This window comes from Maniola hyperantus, chromosome 10, assembly GCF_902806685.2.
Source record: "Maniola hyperantus chromosome 10, iAphHyp1.2, whole genome shotgun sequence".
In the NCBI taxonomy this organism is placed as follows: Eukaryota; Metazoa; Arthropoda; class Insecta; order Lepidoptera; family Nymphalidae; genus Maniola; species Maniola hyperantus.
The window spans coordinates 250,416-277,345 of record NC_048545.1 but is presented as its reverse complement, the minus strand read 5'-3'; the positions used below and the strand labels follow the sequence as shown (position 1 = coordinate 277,345).

Below are 26,930 nucleotides of genomic sequence, written 5' to 3'. Positions count from 1 at the left end.
TACATAAAAAAAAAAAAAAAAAAAAAAGATTCCGACGAATTGAGAACCTCCTCCTTTTTTTGAAGTCGGTTAATAACTTCTTACCTGGCTAAAGAAGCCGCGTTGAGTAAATTTAGGCAGGGGCAAAACTTAAGGGGTCACGTCACTGGTGTCGCGCCAGCGGTGACGTGACCCTATAAGTTTTGCCCCTGCCTAAAATCACTCAACACGGCTAAAGAAGTTATCAGTTAAAAAACCCACGGTAGAGTGGTCCTACAGTATGATTCAACACGTTAGGTACAGTTCAGGGCTGGAGTGCCCTGCGCAGTGTGGGACAGGCCAGGCCAGGGTCACTTGTGGGACAGGAGGATGTTCTGCAGCAGCCGCAGCGGCGAGGACCTGCAGAGCGCCTTCCCGCGAGGACAGGAGTAGCGCCGCACGCACATCGCGAACCGACGGTCGCATTCGCACAGCTGTCCTGCGCAGCTGTTCACCCCCTGACAAACAAACAAACGGCAACAAATAAATACTATGACAGTCGGAAGAAGCATTCTAACCCAAAAGGACCCACTGTAGCAACTTTTACCATTAGATCAACTCATAAAATCTATATTATTCATATTTCCATGCTAGGTATGTAAATAAGAAAGTGTCTGTCTGCTAGTACAGATTTGGTACAGAGATCCATCCTTGCATCCTTGCAGAGAATAACATATGGGTGATCTTCCTTTTGTTACGTTTGAGTCAATACTGCTCCCGTACTTATTTATTATCTGCTGTGTAGCTATCCTGATCAGTTTGGCCGCCGAAGCCAGGTCAGGAGGAGATTGAACCCCTTTGTGTTTAAGTAGTACTGCTGGAAGTACACCTTGTAGAACGGGCAGCGGAACTTTACCTTTCGCACTAAGTGGTTCTCGCGCGCACAGAGCGGCTCGCCGTGGTAGCACTTCCAGTAGTACTGCTGGAAGTACACCGTGTAGAACGGGCAGCGGAACTTTACCTTTCGCACTAAGTGGTTCTCGCGCGCACAGAGCGGCTCGCCGTGGTAGCACTTCCAGTAGTACTGCTGGAAGTACACCGTGTAGAACGGGCAGCGGAACTTTACCTTTCGCACTAAGTGGTTCTCGCGCGCACAGAGCGGCTCGCCGTGGTAGCACTTCCAGTAGTACTGCTGGAAGTACACCGTGTAGAACGGGCAGCGGAACTTTACCTTTCGCACTAAGTGGTTCTCGCGCGCACAGAGCGGCTCGCCGTGGTAGCACTTCCAGTAGTAGGGCTGGAAGTACACCGTGTAGAACGGGCAGCGGAACTTTACCTTTCGCACTAAGTGGTTCTCCGCGCGCACAGAGCGGCTCGCCGTGGTAGCACTTCCAGTAGTACTGCTGGAAGTACACCGTGTAGAACGGGCAGCGGAACTTTACCTTTCGCACTAAGTGGTTCTCGCGCGCACAGAGCGGCTCGCCGTGGTAGCACTTCCAGTAGTAGGGCTGGAAGTACACCGTGTAGAACGGGCAGCGGAACTTTACCTTTCGCACTAAGTGGTTCTCGCGCGCACAGAGCGGCTCGCCGTGGTAGCACTTCCAGTAGTACTGCTGGAAGTACACCGTGTAGAACGGGCAGCGGAACTTTACCTTTCGCACTAAGTGGTTCTCGCGCGCACAGAGCGGCTCGCCGTGGTAGCACTTCCAGTAGTAGGGCTGGAAGTACACCGTGTAGAACGGGCAGCGGAACTTTACCTTTCGCACTAAGTGGTTCTCGCGCGCACAGAGCGGCTCGCCGTGGTAGCACTTCCAGTAGTACTGCTGGAAGTACACCGTGTAGAACGGGCAGCGGAACTTTACCTTTCGCACTAAGTGGTTCTCGCGCGCACAGAGCGGCTCGCCGTGGTAGCACTTCCAGTAGTAGGGCTGGAAGTACACCGTGTAGAACGGGCAGCGGAACTTTACCTTTCGCACTAAGTGGTTCTCGCGCGCACAGAGCGGCTCGCCGTGGTAGCACTTCCAGTAGTAGGGCTGGAAGTACACCGTGTAGAACGGGCAGCGGAACTTTACCTTTCGCACTAAGTGGTTCTCGCGCGCACAGAGCGGCTCGCCGTGGTAGCACTTCCAGTAGTAGTGCTGGAAGTACACCGTGTAGAACGGGCAGCGGAACTTTACCTTTCGCACTAAGTGGTTCTCGCGCGCACAGAGCGGCTCGCCGTGGTAGCACTTCCAGTAGTAGGGCTGGAAGTACACCGTGTAGAACGGGCAGCGGAACTTCTCGTAGCACTCGTCATGGATGCGGCAGCAGCTGGAATAAGACTCTAGCATTATTTGTGGGGGAAGGAGGTAACTAAAACTATTGACATCAACCAGTTCATTAAACAGAAAATAAATCAATTATACATAGGCACCCCTGGGCACCCTGCCTCGTTGCGGTGGTTTAGATGATATTTTCGATTTGTAATTTTTATGTTCTAGAATAAGTTTGGTATTTTTGTTTTTTGTATTTTCATTTGCATTAAAAACTATAAATAACGAAAACAAAAAAAAAAAAAAAATTATACATAGCAGGCAGCAAAATATGTACTCGAGGTTTCATTATCATGCGCCACGGTCTTGTACCGCCGCCATCCAGCGGCTCCCTGTCACTCTTTTAATGTCGTGCTCTGTCTACCTATAGTAGCGTGTCTTCTAACGCTGCGCTTTTGCCATCGACATTCTAGCACCTTGGGACAACAACGCATATCGGATGTTCGAGCTATGTGGCCTGCTCATTGCCACTTCAGCTTCGTAACCCGCTAACCTATGCTTATATGGATTAAGGCAGAAGTAGGAGAATGGATCCATTTGTTCTATTGACTTTAAGCAGTTTTCGAGAGGTTTCCTCACTTGTCGATGCCGTCGGTGGGCCGGCCTTCGCCCAGCAAGCCGCAGTAGCAGCCGTAGCCCTTGTAGTCCAGGGGGTCGCAGCCCGTGGCGCAGGTCAGCATGTTGTACAGGTGGAGGACGCCTCGCTTGCCGCGGTCGCCGTTGTTCGAGTACTGCTGGGGGTCTAGCGATCTGCAACGTAGAGACAACGTTGATATCCCACTCGCTAGGTAACTGCCAGTTTTCCAGCCACAGATAAATCACAGAGCTTGAGCAAGAGCAAATACCTAGTTTATTATTCCGAAAGTGGCTTCGTGGCTTCCACCTCCTTACTATTAGAGGAGTCTATGGTTCGAACTCGGACATGCACCTAACTTCTTGGAGATTATGTGCGTGTTAAGCAATTTAACATCACTTTTAACGGTGAAAGAAAATATTGTGAGGAAACCTGCGTGCCTGTGAGTTTTTTTTAAATTCAGATACATGTTAGCCCTTGACTGCAATCTCACCTGGTGGTAAGTGATGATGGGATCTAAGATGGAAGGGGTATGGCAGTTTTTATTAAACCCATATCCCTTTGGTTTCTACACGGCATCATACCGGAACGCTAAATCGCTTGACAGTACGGCTTTGCCGGTAGGGTGGTACTTAACTAGCCACGGCCGAAGCCTCCCACCAGTCCAGATCAGAAATTTGGATATTATTAAATTCCAAACTCCTGCCTATTCTGTATTAATGTTCTCAAATGCGTGTGAAATCTGCAAATCCGCACTTGGCTAGCGTGGTGGGCTACCCAAACCCTTCTCACTCTGAGAGGAGAGCTGTGCTCCGAAGTGTGCCGGCGATAGGTTGTGATGATGATGAGACTATAATCTTAGTTTCTTACCTTACTCCGTTAAGATAATCAGCTTCCGGTATAGATTGGCGGAAGGGGTCGCGCGCGAACCCCACCAGCAGCTGTCCTTGTCCACTCAGCTCGTACTTGTCCTTCCAGCTGACTCCCTCCGCTCTCGGCCTGGTGTAGTGTCTCTGAGTGCTGTTCCTCCTGCTCGGCACTTTGTATGGCGTGTGGTGTCCCAACTGGACGTAGTGGGTGCTGTTGTAGATTTGCTCGTACGTGAGAGATCTGGGCAAATCTGAAACAATCCACACTAATATTATAAATGCGAAAGTGTGTCTGTCTGTCTGCTTGCTTTTCACGGCCTAACAGTTCAACCGATTTTGATGAAATTTGGTACAGAGTTAGCCATAGATAATTCACTCATCTGTGGAGTTCATCCCGGGGAAGGACTTTTCACTTTTTATCTCGGAAAATTAAAGAGTTCTCAAGGGATTTTTAAAAACCTAAATCCACGCGGACGAAGTCGCGAGCATCATCTAGTTTAAAATATAAATAAATAGCGAGCAAACGAGCAGGCGAGTTCTGATGTTAAGTGATCACCGCAGTCCATGAACATTGGCAGCACCAGAAAAACCGCCAGTGTTTTGCCAGTTTTTAGGGTTCCGTACTTCAAAAGGAAAATCGGAACCAATGTCGATCTGTCAAGAAACCTATAGGGTACTTCCCGGTGACCTAGAATCATGATATTTGGCAGGTAGGTAGGTCTTATAGCAGACATATGGGGAAAAATTTGAAAACCGTGAATTTGGGGTTACATCACACAAAAAAATTTAAATTGTGGTCATGAAACTAATAATTGGTGTTTTCAATTTTCAAAGTAAGATAACTACCTATATCAAGTGGGGTATCATATGAAAGGGCTTCATCTGTACATTCTTAAACAGATTTTTATTTATTTTAATGCATCATAGTTTCTGAATTATCGTGCAAACTGCAAAGTGTCGAAAAAATACGACTGTGGTACGGAATCCTCGGTGCGCGAGCCTGACTCGCACTTGGCCGGTTTTTTAGGAATTAAATGATAAGTCCCTTGAATAACCCCATATTAAATTTAGAGGGAACACCGCCGAAAGTTTGCAGCAGATAGGGTGTGCTCAGGAGCTGTTCGATCTTGTCCCTCCCTCACCTTTCTACCACCGTACCGCAAGACACCGGGCGAGTTTCCACCCCTATGTCGTCAACATTCCATCTTCGTGTACGAAACGCTTTGCGTCATCATTCCTTATACGCATGGCTAGGGTCTGGAATACTCTTCCTAGATCAGTGTTTCCTGCCAATTATAATCCGGGTATCTTTAAAACAAGAGTGAATAGGCACTTTCTAGGCAAACGCGTCCTATCTTAGGCCACATCATCACTTCCCATCAGGTGTGATCGTGGTCAAGCGTGCGCCTATAATGAATAAAAAAAAAATGTTATTTATAGTGATAAATCTTGAGTCTTGACCATGGTATTTAGGTATTTCTGTGATCTTGAACACAATGAAACTAGCAAATCTATACCTCTAAAGCACCTATTAAGATCTAGGTAGGTATGTATATTGCATGTATTTAGGTCAAGATTTAGTTAAATATGAATGAGTTATGCTAAATCAAATAACAAAATATTGATTTTGCGTACGATGGCTACTCTTAAGCAAGAAGCTGCTCGTTTGAATAAATAATTTTACCTATCTTCGCTTTGGTCGCTTAAAAGCTAACCTTTGAAAACTCTACGAAAAAGTGTCTTGCAACTCGTAACAATTGCTAGACTGAAAAACTGAAGAAACTATATAAAAAGTGCAACCTGCGCTCGTAGGAGCTACGCTGCTGCCATCGTCGCCTTTTTAGGGTTCCGTACCAAAATGGAACCCTTATGGTGCTACTTTCTCCAAATACGTCTGTCTGTCTGTCACAGTCGATTATGGCAATAGGGGAGAGAACGCCCCGCACGCAACTGCTAACCCGGTGTGGGAGAGCGCGGGTGACGTGCGGGTGTGCGGGGCGGCCTCTCGCCTCATACCCCGATTGCCATCTCGACCTGTCGCGCACTATAGGTGACTGACATAACGCTCTTACACTGGAATTCATAGTCAAGATAGGGGCTTCTTATCTTCAGGGGACCATTCAGACGACATGTGTCATATTCAACCTTTAACTAAGATGTAGGCGGTAGACATAAGCCGTAGGCGGTAGAAGGTAGGATAGCTGTGATAGCCTAGTGGTTAGGACGTCCGCCTTCTAATCGGAGGTCGGGGGTTCGATCCCGGGCACGCACCTCTTACTTTTCGGACTTATGTGCGTTTTAAGTAATTAAATATCACTTGCTTTAACGGTGAAGGAAAACATAGTAAGGAAACCTGCATGCATGAGAGTTCTCCATAATGTTGTGTGAAGTCTGTCAATCCGCAGTTGGCCAGCGTGGTAGACTATGGCCAAACCCTACTCTGAGAGAAGACCCGTGCTCTGTAGTGAGCCGGCGATGGGTTGATCATGATGATGATGATAATGAAATCCATGGTATTTCTACAGGTTCTATGGTAAAACAAAAACCGTAAGTGGAAACACTGGTTCCGTGGTAGTTCATTAGTATCTAAGAGATGGCGCTGATTTATTTGGTTTCTAAATTACTGTGAAAATTTTTGTTTGCACAGCCTTATCTTGTCATTTATATATCGATGGGTTGCTCATGGCATGACAGACATAAGCAGTGTTAATGGGACATATTTAGATGTGATGAGTTAGATGTAAGGTGTAAGTTGTAAGGTGAAGGTTGCAATGTGTAATAACTAACAGTGATAATGGATTGCGATCGAGAATGGTTGCGAAACCTTCAAAGTCACGATGCGACCTAGTCACAAAATATTATACAATGCAAATATCAAAATCTACATCGATATGTCGTCATGATCATTGTCAAATTCTTTATTCCAAATGTTGCAAGATTTACCAATCGAGTATTAATTATATTATCTATCGAAAACGCAGGTATAATAGTTAGGTAATGCTTGGCAGATAAAATAGGTAGATAGCGGATAGCCGGACAGTGACGGTAGATGTAGTTCGCGACAGGTAGAGATGGCAATCGTGGTATGAGCACACACGCTCTTCACGCGCGCTCACCGGCACCGGGTTCCCTCCCCGATTGCCATCTCGACCTGTCGCGTACTAATACATAATAGACGTGATTAAAACGTTGGACTCCTATTCAGGAAGTCGGAGGTTCGATTCCGGGCGCGCACCTCTATCTATATAACTTTTCGGAGTTATGTGCGTCTTATGCAATTAAATATCGTTCGTTAAGTTAAAGCACGTGACACTAAGCTTAAAACGCACATAGCTCCGAAAACTTAAAGAGTCCAGGTTCGAACCTCCTGACCTCCAAAATAAGAGGCGGACGTCTTAACCACTAGGCCATCACGGGCCATGGCTACAGAGCCTAGGTATAGACCACTTGGTCTTGTATAATTCAACTACCAGTCGCTCATTGAATGCGTATCGCTGATCTACCCATAATTAAAGAATATACAGGGTGTAATCAGAACGCTGGAAACAACGAGACAGGAGACGCGAAAAAAAATTATAAAAATAATATAAAGTAAAAGTTTGCGATATATTGCGAATAAAACATCTTACTGATGCTAGAAGTCAACGAACGTTGCGTAAGTAGGCCACTCGGTGTCAATGCCGCGTCATAGGTGGGGCATTGACCCGAGTTTTGCACGCTATACATTGCGTGTTTGAAAAATACTAAATCACTGAAACTACATAATGAGGCAAATGGTTATTGGTATTGGATTGTGTTTAGGTAGTATGGCAATAACGCTAAGTTTTTGCTAGCGTTCTGGTTCATCATGATCAACCCATCGCCGGCTCACTACAGAGCACGGGTTTCCTCTCAGAGTGAGAAGGGTTTTGGCCATAGTCTACCACGCTGGCCAAGTGCGGATTGGCAGACTTCACACACCTTTGAGAACATTATGGAGAACTCTCAGGCATGCAGGTTTCCTCACGATGTTTTCCTTCACCGTTAAAGCAAGTGATATTTTAATTACTTAAAAAACGCACAGATCGAACCCCCGACCCGATTGGAAGGCGGACGGCCTAACCACTAGGCTACCACAGCTTCTGCGTTCTGGTTACACCCTGTATAATACCATGGTGCAGTCCTCTCGGCCAGGCAGCGATTGTTGTGAACATGTAGTGCATGAAATGCGACTACTTTAACAATGATACGTGATACAATAGCCCCACTATTTAGATACATAATTACCCCACCTGTGTCACACAGGGCTTCGGTCAAACCGAAGAGTATTCAGTGCGGGATGTGTACACAAATATATAAAAAGAAGTGTGTTTTTCAAGTTTATTATCACTACCCCTATTATAAATGCGAAAGTGTGTTTGTTTGTTGGTTTGATGGTTTGTCCTTCAATCACGTCCCAACGAAGCAACGGATCGACGTAATTTTTTGCATGGGTATAGATAAAATATAAATAAATAAATAATAAATAAAACGTTTATTTCTCAATCATCTAGTTACACACATACATGGGTTTGATCTTGAACAATTTGCGTGCTTGTTGGAATAAGCATATACAATACTAGCTTATGCTTGCGACTTCGTCCGCGTGGACTACAAAATTTCAAAACCCTATTTCACCCCCTTAGGAGTTGAATTATCAAAAAGCCTTTCTTAGCGGATGCCTACGTCATAATAGCTATCTGCATGCCAAATTTCAGCCCGATCCGTCCAGTAGTTTGAGCTGTGCGTTGATAGATCAGTCAGTCAGTCAGTCATTCAGTCAGTCAGTCACCTTTTCCTTTTATATATATATATATACAATATACAATATATACAATATTAAGAATGTTGCAAGATCAAGAACTGGCTATCCTAGCTAGATTTTTAGATCTGTGTTAAGGATAGCCAGCCCTCTCCCTCGGTTTGAGATAAAGACCTGGAGAGTGACATAGGCTACTTTTTATCCCGGAAAATCAAAGAGTTCCCACGGGATTTATAAAAACCTAAATCCACGCGAACGAAGTTGCGGACATCAGCTAGTACTTACCTAATAAATACTGTAGTTGACGTAGAATTGGTTGACAATGACGAAGACAATTTACAGTTCACACAAAGGTCAACGGGACTGTCCCTTAGCGAATTGAGAAGAGTCGTGTCACGTGTGAACAGTTAAGTAGATAAGTAACGATACAGAAGTATGCGGAATAAAAACCCGTATCAAGTCAACGCGATATGATTTGGTAAGAGAAAGTGTTTAAGGCCAATCCGCTGCATCTGTACTGACTATACTGACCGGCCGGCTGACCGACAACGAAAGTGGTTTTGATGGTAACTTTTTTAGAGTTCCCTGCCACGATTGTTATAAACTACTTTGTTGGTAAAATCCATCTTCTAGGCAAGCCTTTTTATTCGCCATATAGCATGACTAGCTTATGCTCGCGTGGACTACACAAATTTAAAACCCCTATTTCAGCCCCTTAGGCGTTGAATTTTCTAAAATCCTTTCTGAGTGGATGCCTATGTTATAATAGCTATCTGCATGCCCAGCCCGATCCGTCCAGTACCTACTTTGAGTTGCGCTTTAATAGATCAGTCAGTCAGTCACCTTTTGTTGTCAAGCGCAAGCCTCTCAATTTAAAGAAAAATCTCATATATGAGCGAAGTGTTGAACATTTTCGCGCCACACTGTACCTATTTCGTAGTAGGTTCATCTTATCTGCAATCACGATTTTATATTTTTTACCGCATAATATTTATGGGTTTTACGTAACAGCTAACAGTTAGAATTATAAAAATTACTACAATTAATCGACAACATAAATTTTCCATGGGCATCAATTATTTAATTGCCTTAATTGTTTATTTGTTGATGTGGCGAGAACAAAGATATCTCCATAACCTTGGCCACTAAGTCACTCAGCCAGTAGGTGAGGAGTGTACTTAGTCATGCATCAAATGCAAATCCGTTCGCACACTAAACTTTAATGACCATCATTTACATTTGATGACGTTCAACCTCCTACAAGTTAAGCCTCTTACAAACAAAAAAAACGAAGACTAAACTGTTAGCGATTAGCGGGAAAGAAGAAAAAAATTCTTTCAAAACTTTAAAAACTTTATTTGCAGAAACATTATTTTATAATATTTATTTACAAAATGTTAATAGTTAAAATACCTATGAGTTTTCAGTGAAAGTGTTTTAGACATGAAAAATTAGTAGATCCCAAAATGAATTATAAAAATGTTTTTCTAACATAGAACATATTTTTTTAATTAAGTAGGTATTGTGCTACTTTTAATAATTTTTTTATTGAAAATTTTCATTTTAAAACTAGGTTTTTACTTTAGTAAAATCCGGTACAATTGCAAAAAAGTTTTCTGTTGGATTTGAATAAATCGATGTCTGTAAGGAGCTTTAGTTCAGACCGACGCGGCGCGCGGCGCGCCTGCGGCGGCGGCGCAATTATGTAAATTGGCTAGTGATTTAGCTATTTATTATTTACTACCTACTGCCATTTTTTTGGGGTTTAAATTAAGATTAACATAATGACTAAGTATAATTATTATTCTCGGTGAGATGAAACTTAAAGGTTTGTTAAGAACATAAGATCTTTGAGCCTACGAGTAGCTAGAATGATATTCCTTGCTATTTTATGATCGTTAGTGGACTTTATCTATCCATACTAATATTTTAAATGCGAAAGTGTGTCTGTCTGTCTGCTAGCTTTTCACGGCTTAACCGTTCAACCGATTTTGACGAAATTCGGTACAGAGATAGCTTACATCCCGGGGAAGGACATAGGCTTTTTATCCCATAAAATTGAAGAGTTCCCACAGGATTTTAAAAAAGCTAAATCCACGCGGACGAAGTCGCGGGCATCCTCTAGTATTTTATAAAATGAAGCGGTGATAGCCTAGTGGTTAAGACGTTGACTTCCTATTCGGGTTCTCTGGGGTTCGATTCCGGACACGCATCTCTAACTTTTATGTTGATTATTTGCTTTATTGGTGAAGGCAAACAGCGCGAGGAAACTTGCATGCCTGTGAGTCTTCTATAATATTCTCAAAGGTGTGTGAAGTCTGGCAATCCGCACTTGGCCTGCCAAAAAGCAAACCCGTGCTCAGTAGTGAGCCGGCGATGGGTTGATAATAATCTCTACCCATATTATAAATGCGAAAGTGTGTTTGTTTGTTGCTTTATTAGTTTGTTGGTTTGCTGGTTTGTCCTTCAATCACGTCGTAACGGAGCAACGGTTCGACATGATTTTTTGCATGAGTATAGTTAGACCTGGGGAGTGACACTTTTTATCCCGGAAAATCAGAGTTTTCATGGAATTTTTAAAAACCTAAATCCACGCGGTCGAAGTCGCGGGCATCAGCTAGTGATTCTATAAATGGTAGGTATTGACATCCTCGGAGAGTTCGGTTGTTATCTCGTAATTATAATTGTTAGGTACCTAGGTACATCTCAGAGTTGAAACTCGTACTAAACTGAAGCGCATGCGGAAGGATCGAGGAGCCCACCTCATTACGATCTCGTGAATCCCACAAACAAATTGGAAGGGGCCTCGACCCTCAGCAATGGAGAATACGACGCGGTTAGGTATTCGTAAACTCGAAGGGAAAGAAGTGCATATTTTGAGAGAAATTTTAACAAAAGTTATATAATCCCGAATTCGCAAAAGCAAGGTGGCATTACGAAACATTTTAAAGAGGAGAATCGGAACGTGTTTTACTATAAAAGTTGCATCAATTTTGATTGAATAAATTTTTCAATTATAACCTTAACCAGAAACTTGAAAATACAATTAGTAGGTACAAATAAAAACAAATGTTTTTAGGATCTTTAACATGCACCTTTCTACATTTTTAGTGATGTCAAGTGTGAGTTGGACTCCCACAAGATGGGTTTTTGCTCCAACTAAGTTCCATTTTGAAATTTTCACTGTTTGTTTCAATAGAAATACACAGTACACTCTGTGAACATTTCACTTCTCTACCTATTATCTACGGCTCATGAGATCCGTCTGTCTATCAGCGGGCGTCTATAGAGATGAGGCGCAGCAATAGGGTTCCATTGGCACACTTCGAGTACGGAACCCTAAAAGTAGTAGGTTCTCAGTTAATTGCAATAATTGTTTGATACCTTGAATCGCGATCTCATACGTTTACACAACACTGAAACTACACAATAAAATGTGCCAAAACAATACGTCATTTGTAATCCAATTATTGTCAGGGTCTAATTAATGCAAATTAAGATGACATACAAAATATTTAGGTTTTAGCATTAGGGTTCCCTGCCCGAAGGATGGTTGCGACTCGTGAACTGTAATAGGTAGAGTTAAAATTTTCAAAAAATGTGTATTTCTATTGCCGCTATAACAACAAATACTTACTAAAAAAAATTTAAAATGAAATAAAAAGTGTTATTTCTTGTACGATGGTACGGAACCCTTCGTGTGCGAGTCTGACTCGCACTTGACCGATTTTTAAGCATCTTAGAGATCAGCGACTGTGAGAAGCTATTGCCAGTTACGATTTTGTAATTTGTGAGCTGAGAAGCTTATACTTACAAAACAACTAAAAGGCAACAACACGTACTAAGACAAAATTAGCAAGTTTACAGGAGAGCGATGGATTGATAGCTTCCGCTGTCCGTCCGTGTGTATGTCAGCGGGCTGTACCGCACGAACTAATAGGTACACAGTTAAAATTTTTACAGAGCGCGTATTTCTTTTGCCGCTATAACAACAATCAATAATAATAATTTCAAAATGGATGCCATACAAATTAAAAAAAATTAAAAAGTTTCGTAATGTTAAAACCGCCAAAAATGACTAGCGACGATTTGAAAGGTGACGATTTGGACATTTTAATTTTACCTGTTAAACCATACGTTAGGTACAGTACGCGGCAGAAAATAATGTACATCCACCTTTAGAAGGAGATAGCTGATTTGTAGAGCATTGTCTCTGTCGTCGAGACAGTATCTATCACTAGATTGTCATCACAAAGTAGAACGATGAGAGACAGCGCTCTACAAAGCCGAAATGACATTCTAAAGGCCGACGTACATTTTTTTTGCCGTGTACTGTACCAGTTGATTACGAATTACATAATGATTAGTATGATAGGATCTATTCGTGTAAAGGTTACAAAATTAGTTGCCTACCTATAGCTATAGCTGCAAATAGGCAAATAGTTTGTAGCTTTGCCTGTACTTGAGAGGTCTTCTAATTATTTAAGTATGTTATGGGTTTGAACTTGAGTTTACTACCTAGGTACCTACTACCAAACCGAGTTAGTAATTTTTTTTACAAAAAAAATAAAAACCGACTTCGGTACACAAACACTAAAAACTGAAAAATAATTTAATTTATTACCGAATATATTATGTATGTACAAGAGTTAATATAGTTCCATAATAATATTTTTTGGTGCCGGCGCCAATAAGCTTTAGCTGCGCGAATCGTCTACACTTCATATTTTTATGAGACTCCACAATGGCACCTCATTGGCACCGACCCCAAAAAATATTATCATGGAACTATATTAACTCTTGTATACATAATATATTCGGTAATAAATTAAATTACCTATTTTTCAATTTTTAGTGTTTGTGTATCGAAGTCGGTATTTTTTTTTTTTGTAAAAAATTTTTATTTTACAATTTTTAGTGGTCCCAAGGTATTAAAATATGCTATGCCTGGTTAAAAATTTACTGTTTACTAAGCTATTACACTGATCGCGAGCAGTTTACTCTTATCCGTTGAGGAGTTCCATTATCTATCTTCGATGTTCATCAGATCTTCACCAAATTTAAATGGGACCAACTTTGAAGTATACCCTTCAAACAAAAAAAGAATTTTCAAAATCGGTCCAGGCGTCTTTGAGTAATCCGGTAACATACATTAAAAAAAAAAAGATTCCAACGAATTGAGAACCTCCTCCTTTTTTTGAAGTCGGTTAAAAAGTAGGAGGTATAAGTATTTCAAATTTTGCAGTCTACATGTTATAATAACTACCTACTAATATTCCCTTTTTGCTCCAACTAAGCGTAAATCTTGTGCTAGGAGCAGGTACAACAATAGTGGGATTGAACCGCCGACCTTTCACAACGCAGTCTGTTCCTGTAACCGTTGAGCTATTGAGGTTGAACATTTATATGGTTCCGTACCTCAAAACGGAAAAAGGAACACTTATAGGATCATTTTGTGGTCTGTCTGTCCGTCGTGTTTTATTTATTGACATTGTTTAGGGTTTAACAATTATTTTTCAGGTTCCTAGTGCTTTTTCAAGATTTATTTTATGGTTGGATTACTACGACCAATTTTTGGCAAGATGGCAGCCGAGCGTAAAATAATACTTCATTTAAAAATAAAAATAGACAAATTACCCATGAGGAAAATCAGAAGAAAATAAAAAAACTAGATTAGCATGTTTTAGTGATTAAAACAATAATCAGGTTTTCTGGCTGGCTGGTTTGGAAGAAGAAACCATTATTATTATCATCATTATAATCTGCTTGTTGATATTAGCCTTCTAATCTGTAGGACTATAAATTATTATACAGAGGTAAAGTTTGTAAGTTGGCTTGTAGGAAATAATCTCTAGAACTAATGAACCGATTTTGAAAATTCTTTCACCAGTAGAAAGGTACATTATTCCTGAATTACATAGACTGTATTTTATTTTAGAACAAATTAGAGTGGAATATTTCCTCTCAAGCTGCCAGTTGCTAGTAGGCTATAATCGCTCAGTTCACTATAGTGAGGGATATGTGAAGGAGTTTCTGTGAAGGATTTCCTCAGTTACTGCTTTTGAAACGTAGCGCTTCAAAGAAGAAATTTGGGAAGAATGCTGATTTCAAAAACTAAGAAACGGCAAAGTTCTACCGCGCACCGGTAAAAATAGAAACCTAATTTTGGCCATCAAACGCAGAATAGTCAGTTATCTGGGACATCTGGGACAGACGTGACCGGTACCGCCTCCTTCAGACCATCATGATGGGTAAAATTAAGGGAAAGAGAAGCGTCGGTAGAAGAAGAGAGACGTGACTGAGGAACATCCGAGAATTTGTAGAACAACTTTTCTGTTTGGCGAAGGACTGGAAATGATTTGAAGACATGACAAACAATTTCTTATAGTGAACACAAGAAGAAGACTATTTCAACTTCACAGCTTTAGGTACAGTTCTTGCAATTCGCGAAGGCTACTGAACTTTACTTGTGGTAACGTCGTTTAAGTATAGTAAACTAGCTGATGCTCGCGACTTCATACGCGTGGATTTAGGTTTTTAAAAATCCTGTGGGAACTCTTAAATTTTCCGGGATAAAAAGTAGCCTAAGTCCTTCCCCGGGTTGCAAGCTACCTCTGTACCAAATTTCATCAAAATCGGTTGAACGGTTGAGCCGTGAAAAGCTAGCAGACAGACAGACAGACACACTTTTGCATTTATAATATTAGTATGGATAAGTGTGCGTGATTGTCGGACCAATCAGTCGCGAGCAAACGCTGTCAAACGCACACATTTAGTGTACGTAAACGTATACGTAAGGTACGTTCGTGAAATGCAAAAACTATACTTAATAGTAGGTATACTTTAAAAAAAAAGCTGTGATACAGAAACACACAACTATAGGTACAGAAAGATTTACAAACTGGACGAAACTAAAAGGGTTCGTTTCTTAACTTAGCAAGTTACAAAATCTTTTTAGTTTTGTGTAGTTAGGAACCCCTAAAAATAACCTGGGCTCGGATACGGATAGCGGATATAGGATGTATGGGAAGTGTTACAACCTAGCCCTTGACTCACATGGTAACGAGACCACAATAGGTACCTACAGAGGGCGTTTGCGGAACTCCGAGAAACACGTGAAGCGAGCAGGTGGTCGAGACTCGAGATGCAGGAAGCGAGCGCATCCTACCGTGGTGAGTCTTATGAACATCGGGTAAACACAATATGGCCACTGGTGCATGCTAATGCCCTTATTATTTCTTACTTCTTACATTTACGACATATGTATGTGATATATGCTCAATTTAATATTCCAAAGTCGCGATTCTTTTGTTTATTACTTAGCTGTTTATCAGATATCAACCTATCCGTAATTTTGGTCAAATTACGTCGTCTTAACTGAACCGGAAAAACCGAAAGACGTCGGGTTCCCAAGGTGCTGGAAAGGCGACCTCGCACCGGAAGATGCAGCGTTGGAAACCCACCACTAGGTGGACGGACGACATCAGACGAGTCACAGGGAGCCGCTGGATTCAGGCGGCGTAAGACCGTGCGTATGGAAGACCGTACTAGAAACCTACGTCTAGCAGTGGACGTATATAGGTTGATGATGATGATGATGATGATGAACTGAACCGGTGCCGGTGACCGTCTCTTTCTGCGTCTTATTCCTAATTGCTGCGGGTCCTATCCATGAATCACAATAACATTAGGACTTTCTTGGGATAGTATAATGCAGTGAATTCCCAGGTTGCTTCGCATGTGACTCCACTCATCATTTTACCCTCGCCGTGCCGTCTCACTACTGAGAACGGATCGCGTCTCAGAATGAGAAGGGTTTGGCCATAGTCCACCTCGCTGACCTGCTAAGGACACACACCTATTACACACCTTTGAGAACATTATGGAGAACTCTCAGGCATGTAGTTTCCTCAGAATGTTTTCCTTCACCGTTGAAGCAAGTGATATTTAAACACAAGTTCCGGTTAGTAATATTTGATCAAAATTTTATCCTTCACTTGTGTGCAACCCCATTTTATGTGTTACTAGATAATGCCCCCGACTTCGTCCGCGTGGATTTAGGTTTTTAAAAAATCCCGTGGGAACTCTTTAACTTTCCGGGATAAAAAGTATCAGGTTAGGTTACCCTATGTCCTTCCCCGGGATGTATGCTAACTCTGTACCAAATTTCATCAAAATCACTTGAACTGTTGAAACAGCTAGCAGACAGACAGACAGACACACTTTCGCATTTATAATATTAGTATGGATGGCGGTCAAAGCTCTTCTTCTTTGAGTCTTTCTTTAACCGCTTGATCTACGAACGCGTGTTGATGGCACAGACTAATAAAAGATTTATAGTTACACCTGTAAAACACGTTATACAAATAGTAGTCACGAGAGTTCGCTCGTAGATAGTAGATACATACCTAATCGAGTCGCATCGATCACTCGATTCTCGCCGTGGCATTGATTATGATATAATAATATTCGGATGCGGACTGCGGTTGCGCAACGCGACGCGGTCTACAATTACTTACTGAATTTCTCTTAAACTCTTAACCAGTTCATTTGCCATTCACGTGCTCATTACAGTTTTTTCTGCATTATAATGATGCAAATTTTTAGGGATCCGTACCTCAAAAGGAAAAACGGAACCCTTATAGGATCACTTTGTTGTCTGTCTGTCTGTCTGTCAAGAAACCTACAGGGTACTTCCCGTTAACCTAGAATCATAAAATTTGGCAGGTAGGTACATTAGGGGACAAATCTGAAAACCGTGAATTTGTGGTTACATCACACAAAAAAATTAAATTGTGGTTATGAAACTAATAATTAGTGTTTTCAATTTTCAAAGTAAGATACCTATATCAAGTAGGGTATCATATGAAAGGGCTTCATCTGTGCATTCTAAAACAGATTTTATTTATTTTTATGCATCATTCTTTTTGATTTATCGTGCAAAATGTCGAAAAAATACTACTGTAGTACGGAACCCTCGATGCGCGAGCCTGACTCGGACTTGGCCGGTTTTTTTAGGCAGTTAACAAGTAACTTTTTTATGTTTTACATAATTTATTTCGGTCTCATAAATGTAATATAGTAATAACTATCTACTTAGAACTTTATGCTTAGAACTTCATTTAATTTGAAGGCCTCTATAAATAAGGTTTTGACTATAAATTATTATTATTGTATATTTGGAAAATATCAAGTATATGTTTATATTTAGCTTACGATGCCGTGTAGAAACCAAAGGGATACCCCTGCCAGGTTAGCCCGCTTCTATCTTGCATGCATTATCACTTACCACCAGGTGAGTTTGCCAAGGTTTGGTAGTCAAAGGCTAACTTGTATTTGAATAAAAAAAAGCTTGCTCAATTAGTTACCTATTAATTAGTTAAAAAAAATTAAAAAAAAATGATTAAGACTTCGTTTGTTAGAAGTTTGTTTTATTTTATATTGTTAGAAGTGCCATTTTGCAATTTTGGAAAAAGGAGGTCGATCCAATAATAGCCAAGGTACCTATAGGGTTCAAGAATTGCTATAAAACAATTCATAACTTCTGGATGATCCATACGCTGAACTTTAACCAAAAGATCACAAAGCTTCAAAAGTAACTTTATTTTTTTTAATTCAGATACAAGTTAGCCCTTGACTGCAATCTCACCTGATGGTAAGTGATGATGCAGTCTAAGATGATAGCGGGCTAACCTGGAAGGGGTATGGCAGTTTTTATTAAACCCATACCCCTTTGGTTTCTACACGGCATCGTACCGGAACGCTAAATTGCTTGGCGGCACGGCTTTGCCGGTAGGGTGGTAACTAGCCACGGCCGAAGCCTCCCACCAGACCAGACCAGAAATTTAGAAATTATAAAATTCCAAACCCCTGCCAGGAATCGAACCCGGGACCTCCCACTAATAAGACCACAGAGCTCACCACTGCGCCAGGGAGGTCGTCAAAACTACCTAACTACTACCCAAGCTACTACCCGAAAAAGGCAAGACTTTTGTCCCGGAAAAATTAGGGTTTTCGGTAGGATTAAAAAAAATTAAGACCTTATATTGTAACGTGCAATTTGCAAAACTATTTTGAAACTTGTATAAAAGATTGTTTCGTCAGTAACATAATTATACTAGGTATACCTCATACCTGTATCACAAAACACGGACGGCACAAAAACAGCACCCACAATCAGGCCCGCATACATTAGTTTTAAACTCATCAGTTTTCCACTTCTAATACACCACATTGTTATTTTACTACTAACAATATTATAATTTGGAAACTCCATTGCAGAGTTTTTAGTTCTACATAATAAATAATTAATTCTGAGGATTTTTAGTTTTATTACTTCTATCACTTTAATTTTTACACTTTTCTGTCACTTCTATTTACTTTTATCACTTCTGTTTTCACTGCATTAAAACTTGAAAATAAAGTTAAACTTTTTACGTTAGATACTTTTACAAGTAGGTTCATTATTTAAAAAAAAATATGAAAAATACGAGATTTAAAAAAAAAATGGTTTTTAATTTAATTTGTTTGTTTTATTGATTAATAATTGGTACTTAGTTGTCGCGTAAATCGCGCGGCGGAGAGCGCGCGGCGCGTGCGCAGCGTGCGTGCGTGTTGTGAGATGATCATTGATCTCCCGCCATTCAACCTTTTCAAAAATACCTATTTAATTCTGCTTTGCATGCGTTTGAGATCAGGGGCTCTGACGCCGTATGTGATAATCGCAATCAATTCTGATTGGCCGACACTCTACCTACTATTGCCTAAAATACTACAGTGAAGAGATTCATATAACTTCACAAGTTCCTAGGTATGGAAATACGGTCTTAATCAGTAGCCTTTTTTATTATATAAATGCAAGTGTGTTTGTTTGTTAGTTTGTTGATTTGTCTTTGAATCACGTCGCAACGGTGCAACGGATTGACGTGATTTTTTTTCATGGCTATAGATAAAGACTTGAAGAGTGACATAGGCTACTTTGTATCCCGGAAAATCAAAGAGTTCCCACGGGATTTTTAAAAATCTGATTCCACGCGGGCGAAGTCGCCGGCATTAGCTAGTGCTATTACAATACTTCTTGAATGGTGCCAACAATACTGGCTGCATATTTTGCATATTTTCCGCGGAAAATATGAGCGAGCCCTTCTGTCACCGATTACCTACGCTGTGAATCAGACTTGTAATTATAGCTATAGATAATAACTATCGACTTTCGTGGAAATACTAAGTAAAAACCGGCCAATTGCAAGTCAGGCACGCGTAACGAGGGTTCCGTACTACAGTCGTATTTTATCGACATTTTGCACTATAATTCAAAAACTATGATGCATAAAAATAGATAAAAATCTGTTTTAGAATGCACAGGTGAAGCCCTTTCATATGATACCCAACTTGATATAGTTATCTTACTGCGAAAATTGATTAGTTTATGACCACAATTTTTTTTTGTGTGATGTAACCACAAACTTGCGGTTTTCAGATTTTTCCCTAATGTCAGCTATAAGACCTACCTACCTGCCAAATTTCATGATGCTAGGTCAACGGAAAGTACCCTGTAGGTTTCTTGACAGACCGACAGACAGATAACAAAGTGATCCTATAATGGTTCTGTTTTTCCTTTTGAGGTACGGAACTCTAAAAATGAAATAAACGATTTTGGTCCCTATGTAGTTGTAACCTCTAAGTACAAGCGCCGGTTTCTTTACGCAGGTGTCTCTCAAAAATAATACGTTTTTTATCACCTTAGGCTCGTTTGAAACATTCATCTAATTGATTACCTTCCTACAGGTTTACTGCATTTTAACTGTGAGATAGGTACCTACTTATTATTTAGACTGTTTCCTAATTTCAGGACAGTGAAAAACAGCTTTTTGAAAATTTTCAGGTAATTTGACGACTTCCCTCATGAGCGCTCATCACTTCGTCAGGCCTCCTTGTAGTCTCATGTAAAGGCCCGTGTTCGATTTCCAGCGGAGGCATTAATGGCCGTGGCTTCTTCACGATGTTTTCCGTCACCGTTAAAGCAAGTAGAGGTGCGTGCGCGGGATCGAGCCCCCGACCTCCGAGCAGGAGGCAAACCTCTTAACCACTAGGCTATCATCGCTTAGTAGGCGAGGCTTAGGTACCTACTTATGACTGCAAATTAAGAGCTAACTTGTCGTCATCGAAATAAATAAATATTTTCGTTTCCATTATAATAATGAGTAGCATTGTTAAATGGTAGTTTTAAAGGCAGTAAAATGGCAGATTTTTAGGTCTTTTTATTGTTTTATAGTGCAGCGTCGCAAGTCCACCGGTAACCGGCCCAAATTGACGCGTCAGTAAATCTGGATAAAACTTACAGATTTAAATACTTAAATGTAGAGCGTAGCGAGACCAATAATAATTAATCTATGACTTAAAATATAGTAAGTATAACAAGTAGAGAGGTTGGTACAAACAACTTTTAGTACCACCACCATAGACCACCACCATCGTGATCAGAGTGAGAAGGGTTTTGGCCATAGTCTACCACGCTGGCCAAGTGCGGATTAGCAGACTTCACACACCTTTGAGAACATTATGATTTATGGGAAAATAAATTCTACTGAAAAGAGCCGCCACGAAGCTCAGTAATAAATTCTTCTTTTAAAATCATAAAAAGTTACAATTTTAACAATTTATTAGTTACAATAGCTATCTTGTGGGCAACTGAAAGCTCAGCTGGAAAAAATCAAGCGCCTCATAAAAATCTAAGGCAATATTCCGTATAGGAGAAATACAACGATCTCTTTATAATGATTCACTATTTTCACGACTGCCCAAAAATATGACTTTCTTTATTTCACCTTATCTTCTAAATATAGAATAGGTATATCCAATTCTTCTTTAAATTTTTAGGGTTCCGTAGTCCGTACCTCAAAAGGAAAAAGGAACCCTTATAGGATCACTTCGTTGTCTGGGTATCAAGAAACCTATAGGGTACTTCCCGTTAACCTAGAACCATGGCAGGCCGGTTTTTTTTTGCAATCAATATGGCGGCTGTACTGTGCTATATTTAAATGTGAAAATTGCGTTTTTGGGCAGGGCAGGGCCGTTGCGTTTTTGATTAATTAAATAGATATAACTTGTTCATTGATTTGTATTTATGGTGCTTACGAGAAAATCAGTACCCTTATTATAAATGCGAAAGTGTGTTTGTTTGTTGGTTTGTCCTTCATCACGTCGCAACGGTGCAACGGATTGACGTAATTTTGTGCATGTTTATAGATAAGGACCTGGAGAGTGACATAGGCTACTTTTTATCCCAGTAAATCAAAGAGTTCCGACGGGATTTTTAAAAAACCTAATTCCACGCGGACGAAGTCTCGGGCATCAGCTAGTTATTAATAGATATTAGCTCATACCTAGATATTGCAATAAAATCATAATAGAGATTTTAATAACAATGAGTAAGTAAGTACATATTAAAGATAGGAAATAATAAAATGCTACGTAATTATAGCTATCTTTTACACTCACTAGCTCAGTAGGTAACCATCAGGCAAGTAATAAAGTTAACACATCTCCTTGCACAATGGCGGCGGACGCAATAAAATCGATGTAAAAATATTGTAATCTGCACCAACGACATCGATAGCTGACCGACTTCTAGGTTATGGGTCGTCCTAGCCGTTCCACCGCGCCGTGCTGGACAAGCTGCAGTGGTACCGGCGGAGCTACCCTCGACTACGGAGGCTCAGGCTCAGCAGTTGTCTCACAAAAACTTACGAGATTCCAAATAACTGATAAATCGGGGGAATAACACATATTTTAGCAATTATTTTTTTAAATTAGTAGCCATGTTAAGTGACTAATATTCCCCTTTGCTTTCCAACTAATTAATTAAGCTTGTGCTAGAAGTAGGAACGACAATAGTGCAACGGGCGGGGTTTGAACCGTCGACCTTTCGGTTTTCAATCCACTGCTTTACCCGTTGAGCTATTGAGGCTCTAAATAGTACCTCGTTTGTTTTCGATACTCAGATTAGATCAAGTTCAAAATTGATATTGACCTCTACTTAAACACCTTCTCTTTTATTAAAATTACCTATCTACCATGGAAGAATAGTCCATCACTACCCATATTATATAATCCGAAATTGTGTTTGTTTGCTGGTTTGTCCTTCAATCACGCCGCAACGGAGCAACGCAACGGATCGACATGATGGAGTTTTTTTTTTAAAGAATATTAGCCATGTTAAATGACTAATATTCCCCTTTCCTCACCAACTAACTTAGTTGGAGAGGAAGCTCCTACTCCAAGCACAAGCTTGATGCTTAGTTGAACTAAGCATCAAGCTTGTGCTAGGAGTAGGTACGACAATAGTGCAACGGGCGGGGTCCACTCCTTTACCTACTGTTGAGCTATTGAGGCATTGAGGCTATATAAACAAGGAGTGACAACATAGGCTACTTTTTATCAAGTTCTACTTATTTTTATCGTATACAATATTAGAAAATACCTAAAATAGTACTGAATAATTAAGTATACTGGTCTGCTCAGTGCTATAAGTAAATGATGATTTTCTAAAATTTAGATTTATTATCCCTACATTAATGTCCCTTTCTCCCCGAAAGAGAGAAATAATTCTGTACGCAGTTAATTCATACTTTATCGTAGTGAAGCTCATTAATCACATAGCATAGTACATATTTGTGTGGAGTGCTGGTATCAGTTCATTAAGCCTTTAATTGTTTTGTGTTCATATGTATCGTGTTCACAAGTGTTTGATAAGAGATAACGCGGCCATAAATAATTAATCCATTGTTTATTTGTTACTCTATTTCTCAGATTTCTCATAGTATTTAAACTTAAAAAAATATTTTCAAGCTTCATAATATCTTATTCGCGGTTAAATGTCTGGAGTCTAACAGCCGCACTCAGAGTCGCTTAATCGTTACTTAAGTTCAGTTAAAACGAGACCGAGCTATATCTCTCACATAAATCAGTTAGTGCTAAAAAAATTACGAGACATTTCACGGACTCATTTTTGCGCAACGGATCAGCCCGGCTGTCCAGTGCGGAAATGCAGCCAGTATTCTTGGCACCATTCCACGCTTGCAGGAGTTGTATAGTAATAAGATAAGGCTAGCTTTCGTTTTATTGTAATATTTTCATTATGTTACCTATAAACATTTTACAAATTGTCTACGCTTCCTGGTGGCGACGGACGACATCAGACGAGTCGCAGGGAGCCGCTGGATGGCGGCGCCGCAAGACCGTGGCGTGTGGAAGTCCCTACAAGAGACCTATGTCCAGCGGTGGACCGTGGACGTCTATCGGTTGATGATGATGTACTTATTTCTATTCGACTCTGGTATAAGCATCTCTAAATTAAACATGATAATTGTTGGGCACAGTTAGTTAGCCGCTTCTTTTTCTCGTTCCAAGGATCCACAAATAGAATTATAACTTTCAATGAAACATTAAGCGGTGTGATCGCTTCCAAAGTAACTTCCTACCTAAATAATTTTGAGCTTTTCAAAATTATAGCTACTTAGCATAAGAATTTGTGAATTATATTACGTAGAATATTTGAGTACCTAAGTATATTTTTTTATAAGAGTTCAGCTCTGATCTTGTGTTTTTACTATAAACAAAGATGTTGGTCACCTCTTTCTAATATTAATTTAATCACCTCCAACCTGTGTCCAGTAAGTATAATTATTTTGTCCACATAAATGCAAATTGTGGAATGAGTTTTTTGCTCGGATATAGGCTAAGACCTGTAAAAGTGGGCTAGTCTACATTTTATCCCATAAAATAAAAGTTTCCACGGGATTTTTTTAAACCCCACGCAGGCATCCTAGTTTGGACTGAAAATACGGATCACTTAAAAATAATTTGAATCCTTTATCTGGTAGGTATAGTAGGTATAGTAGGTATAATATACCTTCTGACATGTGAATTGAAAGGTAATCGTGTGGGATGCTGCTCTGTATCAATTGGAACACACTGGCGTTTGAACATAATCCATGAAAATCTCAAGGGTAGGTATGGATTAAATGGTATTGTTGTTATTTTGAGCGCTATGGCATCGCGTTCATCGAGACAAAACAGAAAAACCGGCCAAGTGCGAATCAGACTCGCGCACTGAGGGTTCCGTAATACAATCGTATTTTATCGACATTTTGCAACGATAAATCAAAAACTATTTACTAGATCTCGTTCAAACCAATTTTCAGTGGAAGTATGCATGGTAATTAGTAATGTACATCGTATATTTTTTTAGTTTTATCACTCTCTTATTTTAGAAGATACAGGGGTGGGGGGGGGACACATTTTACCACTTTGGAAGTGTATCTCACGCAAACTATTCAGTTTCGAAAAAAGTGATTTTGGAAACCTCAATATTATTTTTGAAGACCTATCCATAAATACCCTACACATATTATGGGTTTAATCAAAATATTTTTTCTGAGTTTTAGTTGTAAGTATGGGGAACCCCAAAATTTATTGTTTTTTTTTCTATTTTTGTGTAAAAATCTTAATGCGGTTCACAGAATACATCTACTTACCAAGTTTCAACAGTACCTATAGCTCTTATAGTTTCGGAAAAAAGTTCGGCTGTGACATACACACAGACAGACAGACAGACATGACGAATCTATAAGGGTTCCGTTTTTTGGCATTCGGATACGGAACCCTAACAGTTTTTTTTAAATTCAGACACAAGTTAATTCTAAGATTGAAGCGGGCAAACCTGGAAGGAGTATGGCAGTTTTTATTAAACCCGGTATGGGTTTACCTTTCTATATTAAATATCAAAATATTACGGATAAATAAGTTTAAAAGTTAGTATGGAATAAAGGAAAGCGCCCATCACACTATTTGAAAAGGAATGTCTTTTTTAAATAAAAAGGGCATAATATATACGGACTATGGTGTAAGCCCTTCTCTTTGTAAGAGGAGGCCTGTCCTCAGCTGTAGTGTTGTGTAGTGTAGTGTAGTGTAGTGTAGTGTAGTGTAGTGGGCCGGTGATGGGGATGATGACGATAGAAGCTTCACATCACAAATCGTTCTCCGAGTCGCTAAGATCAGCAGCGGCCCGCTCCGGCCTCGCGGAGGCCGCGTTTGGTCTGTTGCTGTTAATCAGCTGCATCAGGTCCACCTTCTGCATCGTCACCCTCACCAGATCCTTCAGTATCTTCCTTATGTCCTCGTCTTGAGAGATCAGACTCTTGATGTTTTCTCGCGTGAATGCCAGAGGACCTAAACAAAAAAATTTACCATTGGGTCTAGTAAACTGAAATTTTGCGGTTAGATTTTCTCTAGGTATATTCACACACGTTGGGGTCCCAAGATGCTAAAATGGCAACCTCGCAACGTCGCACCGAAAACACAGCGTTGGAAGACCCCGCAGATTTTCTGAGGTCCCTGGACCCTGTGTCCGCAAGCTGTCTCTGCACTAATGTCCACAACTTCGTCCACGTGGATTTGGGTTTTTAAACTCCCGTGGGAACTATTTGATTTTCCGAGAGCAAAAGGAGCCTATGGCCTTCTATGGGATGTAACATGCTCTGTACCAAATTTCGTCCAAAGTTGGTTAAACGGATGAGTTAACAGACAGACACACTTTCGCAAGAAATGATTTTATGAAATTCCACTCCTAATTGGGTTAAATAGGGGGTTGAAATGTAGTCTACGCGGACGAAGTCGCGAGCATAAGCTAGTTGTTATAAAGTCCCAGAATGAACCGTCTTTGCTTACCCATAGCTCTCCTCCCGGGGAGGGGAGGTTGGAGGGGTAAAGGTATTTTAGGTTTCTTTCTTCTTTGTCTCGGGGCCATGGCGTCTGGTTGGATGGGCATATTGATGCCTTTCGGCTCTATCGGGCTCATGCCTGTCTGCCTGCCCAGCGTCATCTGGTGGCTGTCCACGCACTGGTCCCCGCAGCACATGGTGCAGCACATCTTGCACTCCGGCTGCGGAGAGGGAGCCTTCAGCAGCACGGGGGGAGCAGAAGGCTTCTGCTTGTGGTTGCAGTCTTGGTAGTACAGTATGTTCTCTATGCTCTCCGACGACGCATGTTTGTGCTTGTTCTTGCAGAAGACGCCTGTCAGGTGTACGGTGATTATGATCTGAATGGAAGTTGGAAAAATGCTGTTAATTTTCGTAAACAGACTAGGCACTGATTTCACTTTTTCAACCAAAAAACTGGTCAAGTGCGTGTCAGAACACGCATACTCTAAGTCAAAGTCAAATTATTTATTCAGAATAAGTAACATGTTACACTTAAGTACTGTTGGTCAATTATATATTGTGATAATATTAAGTACGTAAGTTCTTAAAACTAAGCTACGAGGGTGTCTTGCCCACAACGACACACAGCCCAGTCGAGTGTTCTGTTTATTAGCACCACTTTACAGAATCATTTGTAAGGTGTACAGTTCTATCCACGCATATTAGTGCCGGCAT

The 26,930-nt window shown here is 40.7% G+C and overlaps 2 protein-coding genes across 2 annotated transcripts; both read right to left on the bottom strand.

Annotated features, from left to right (window-relative positions):
* Positions 1 to 116: 116 nt before the first annotated feature.
* On the bottom strand, positions 117 to 19,099 carry LOC117985854 (uncharacterized). The gene is made up of 6 exons (XM_069501444.1): positions 18,628 to 19,099; positions 3,715 to 3,964; positions 2,850 to 3,020; positions 1,401 to 2,268; positions 875 to 1,255; positions 117 to 476 (listed from the first exon to the last, which is right to left on the bottom strand). Exons 1-6 carry the CDS (start codon positions 18,767 to 18,769, stop codon positions 330 to 332), a joined length of 1,959 nt encoding a protein of 652 aa, XP_069357545.1. The 5' UTR covers positions 18,770 to 19,099; the 3' UTR covers positions 117 to 329.
* Positions 19,100 to 25,319: 6,220 nt separating this feature from the next.
* LOC117986061 (uncharacterized) lies at positions 25,320 to 26,930 on the bottom strand. Its single transcript, XM_069501443.1, has 3 exons — positions 26,901 to 26,930; positions 26,224 to 26,593; positions 25,320 to 25,725 (listed from the first exon to the last, which is right to left on the bottom strand). Exons 1-3 carry the CDS (start codon positions 26,928 to 26,930, stop codon positions 25,523 to 25,525), a joined length of 603 nt encoding a protein of 200 aa, XP_069357544.1. The 3' UTR covers positions 25,320 to 25,522.

Excerpts from the sequence above, each read along its gene's own strand:
- LOC117986061 (XM_069501443.1), bottom strand. The coding sequence starts at position 26,930 with ATGCCGGCACTAATATGCGTGGATAGAACT. Across the intron at positions 26,594-26,900 it reads TAATATGCGTGGATAGAACT|ATCATAATCACCGTACACCT; the intron begins GTACACCTTACA and ends ACTTCCATTCAG. Across the intron at positions 25,726-26,223 it reads CCCCGGGAGGAGAGCTATGG|GTCCTCTGGCATTCACGCGA; the intron begins GTAAGCAAAGAC and ends TTTTTTGTTTAG.
- LOC117985854 (XM_069501444.1), bottom strand. The coding sequence starts at position 18,769 with ATGGAGTTTCCAAATTATAATATTGTTAGTAGTAAAATAACAATGTGG. Across the intron at positions 2,269-2,849 it reads CCCACCGACGGCATCGACAA|CTGCTGCCGCATCCATGACG; the intron begins GTGAGGAAACCT and ends GTCTTATTCCAG. Across the intron at positions 477-874 it reads AGAACCACTTAGTGCGAAAG|GGGGTGAACAGCTGCGCAGG; the intron begins GTAAAGTTCCGC and ends TTTGTTTGTCAG.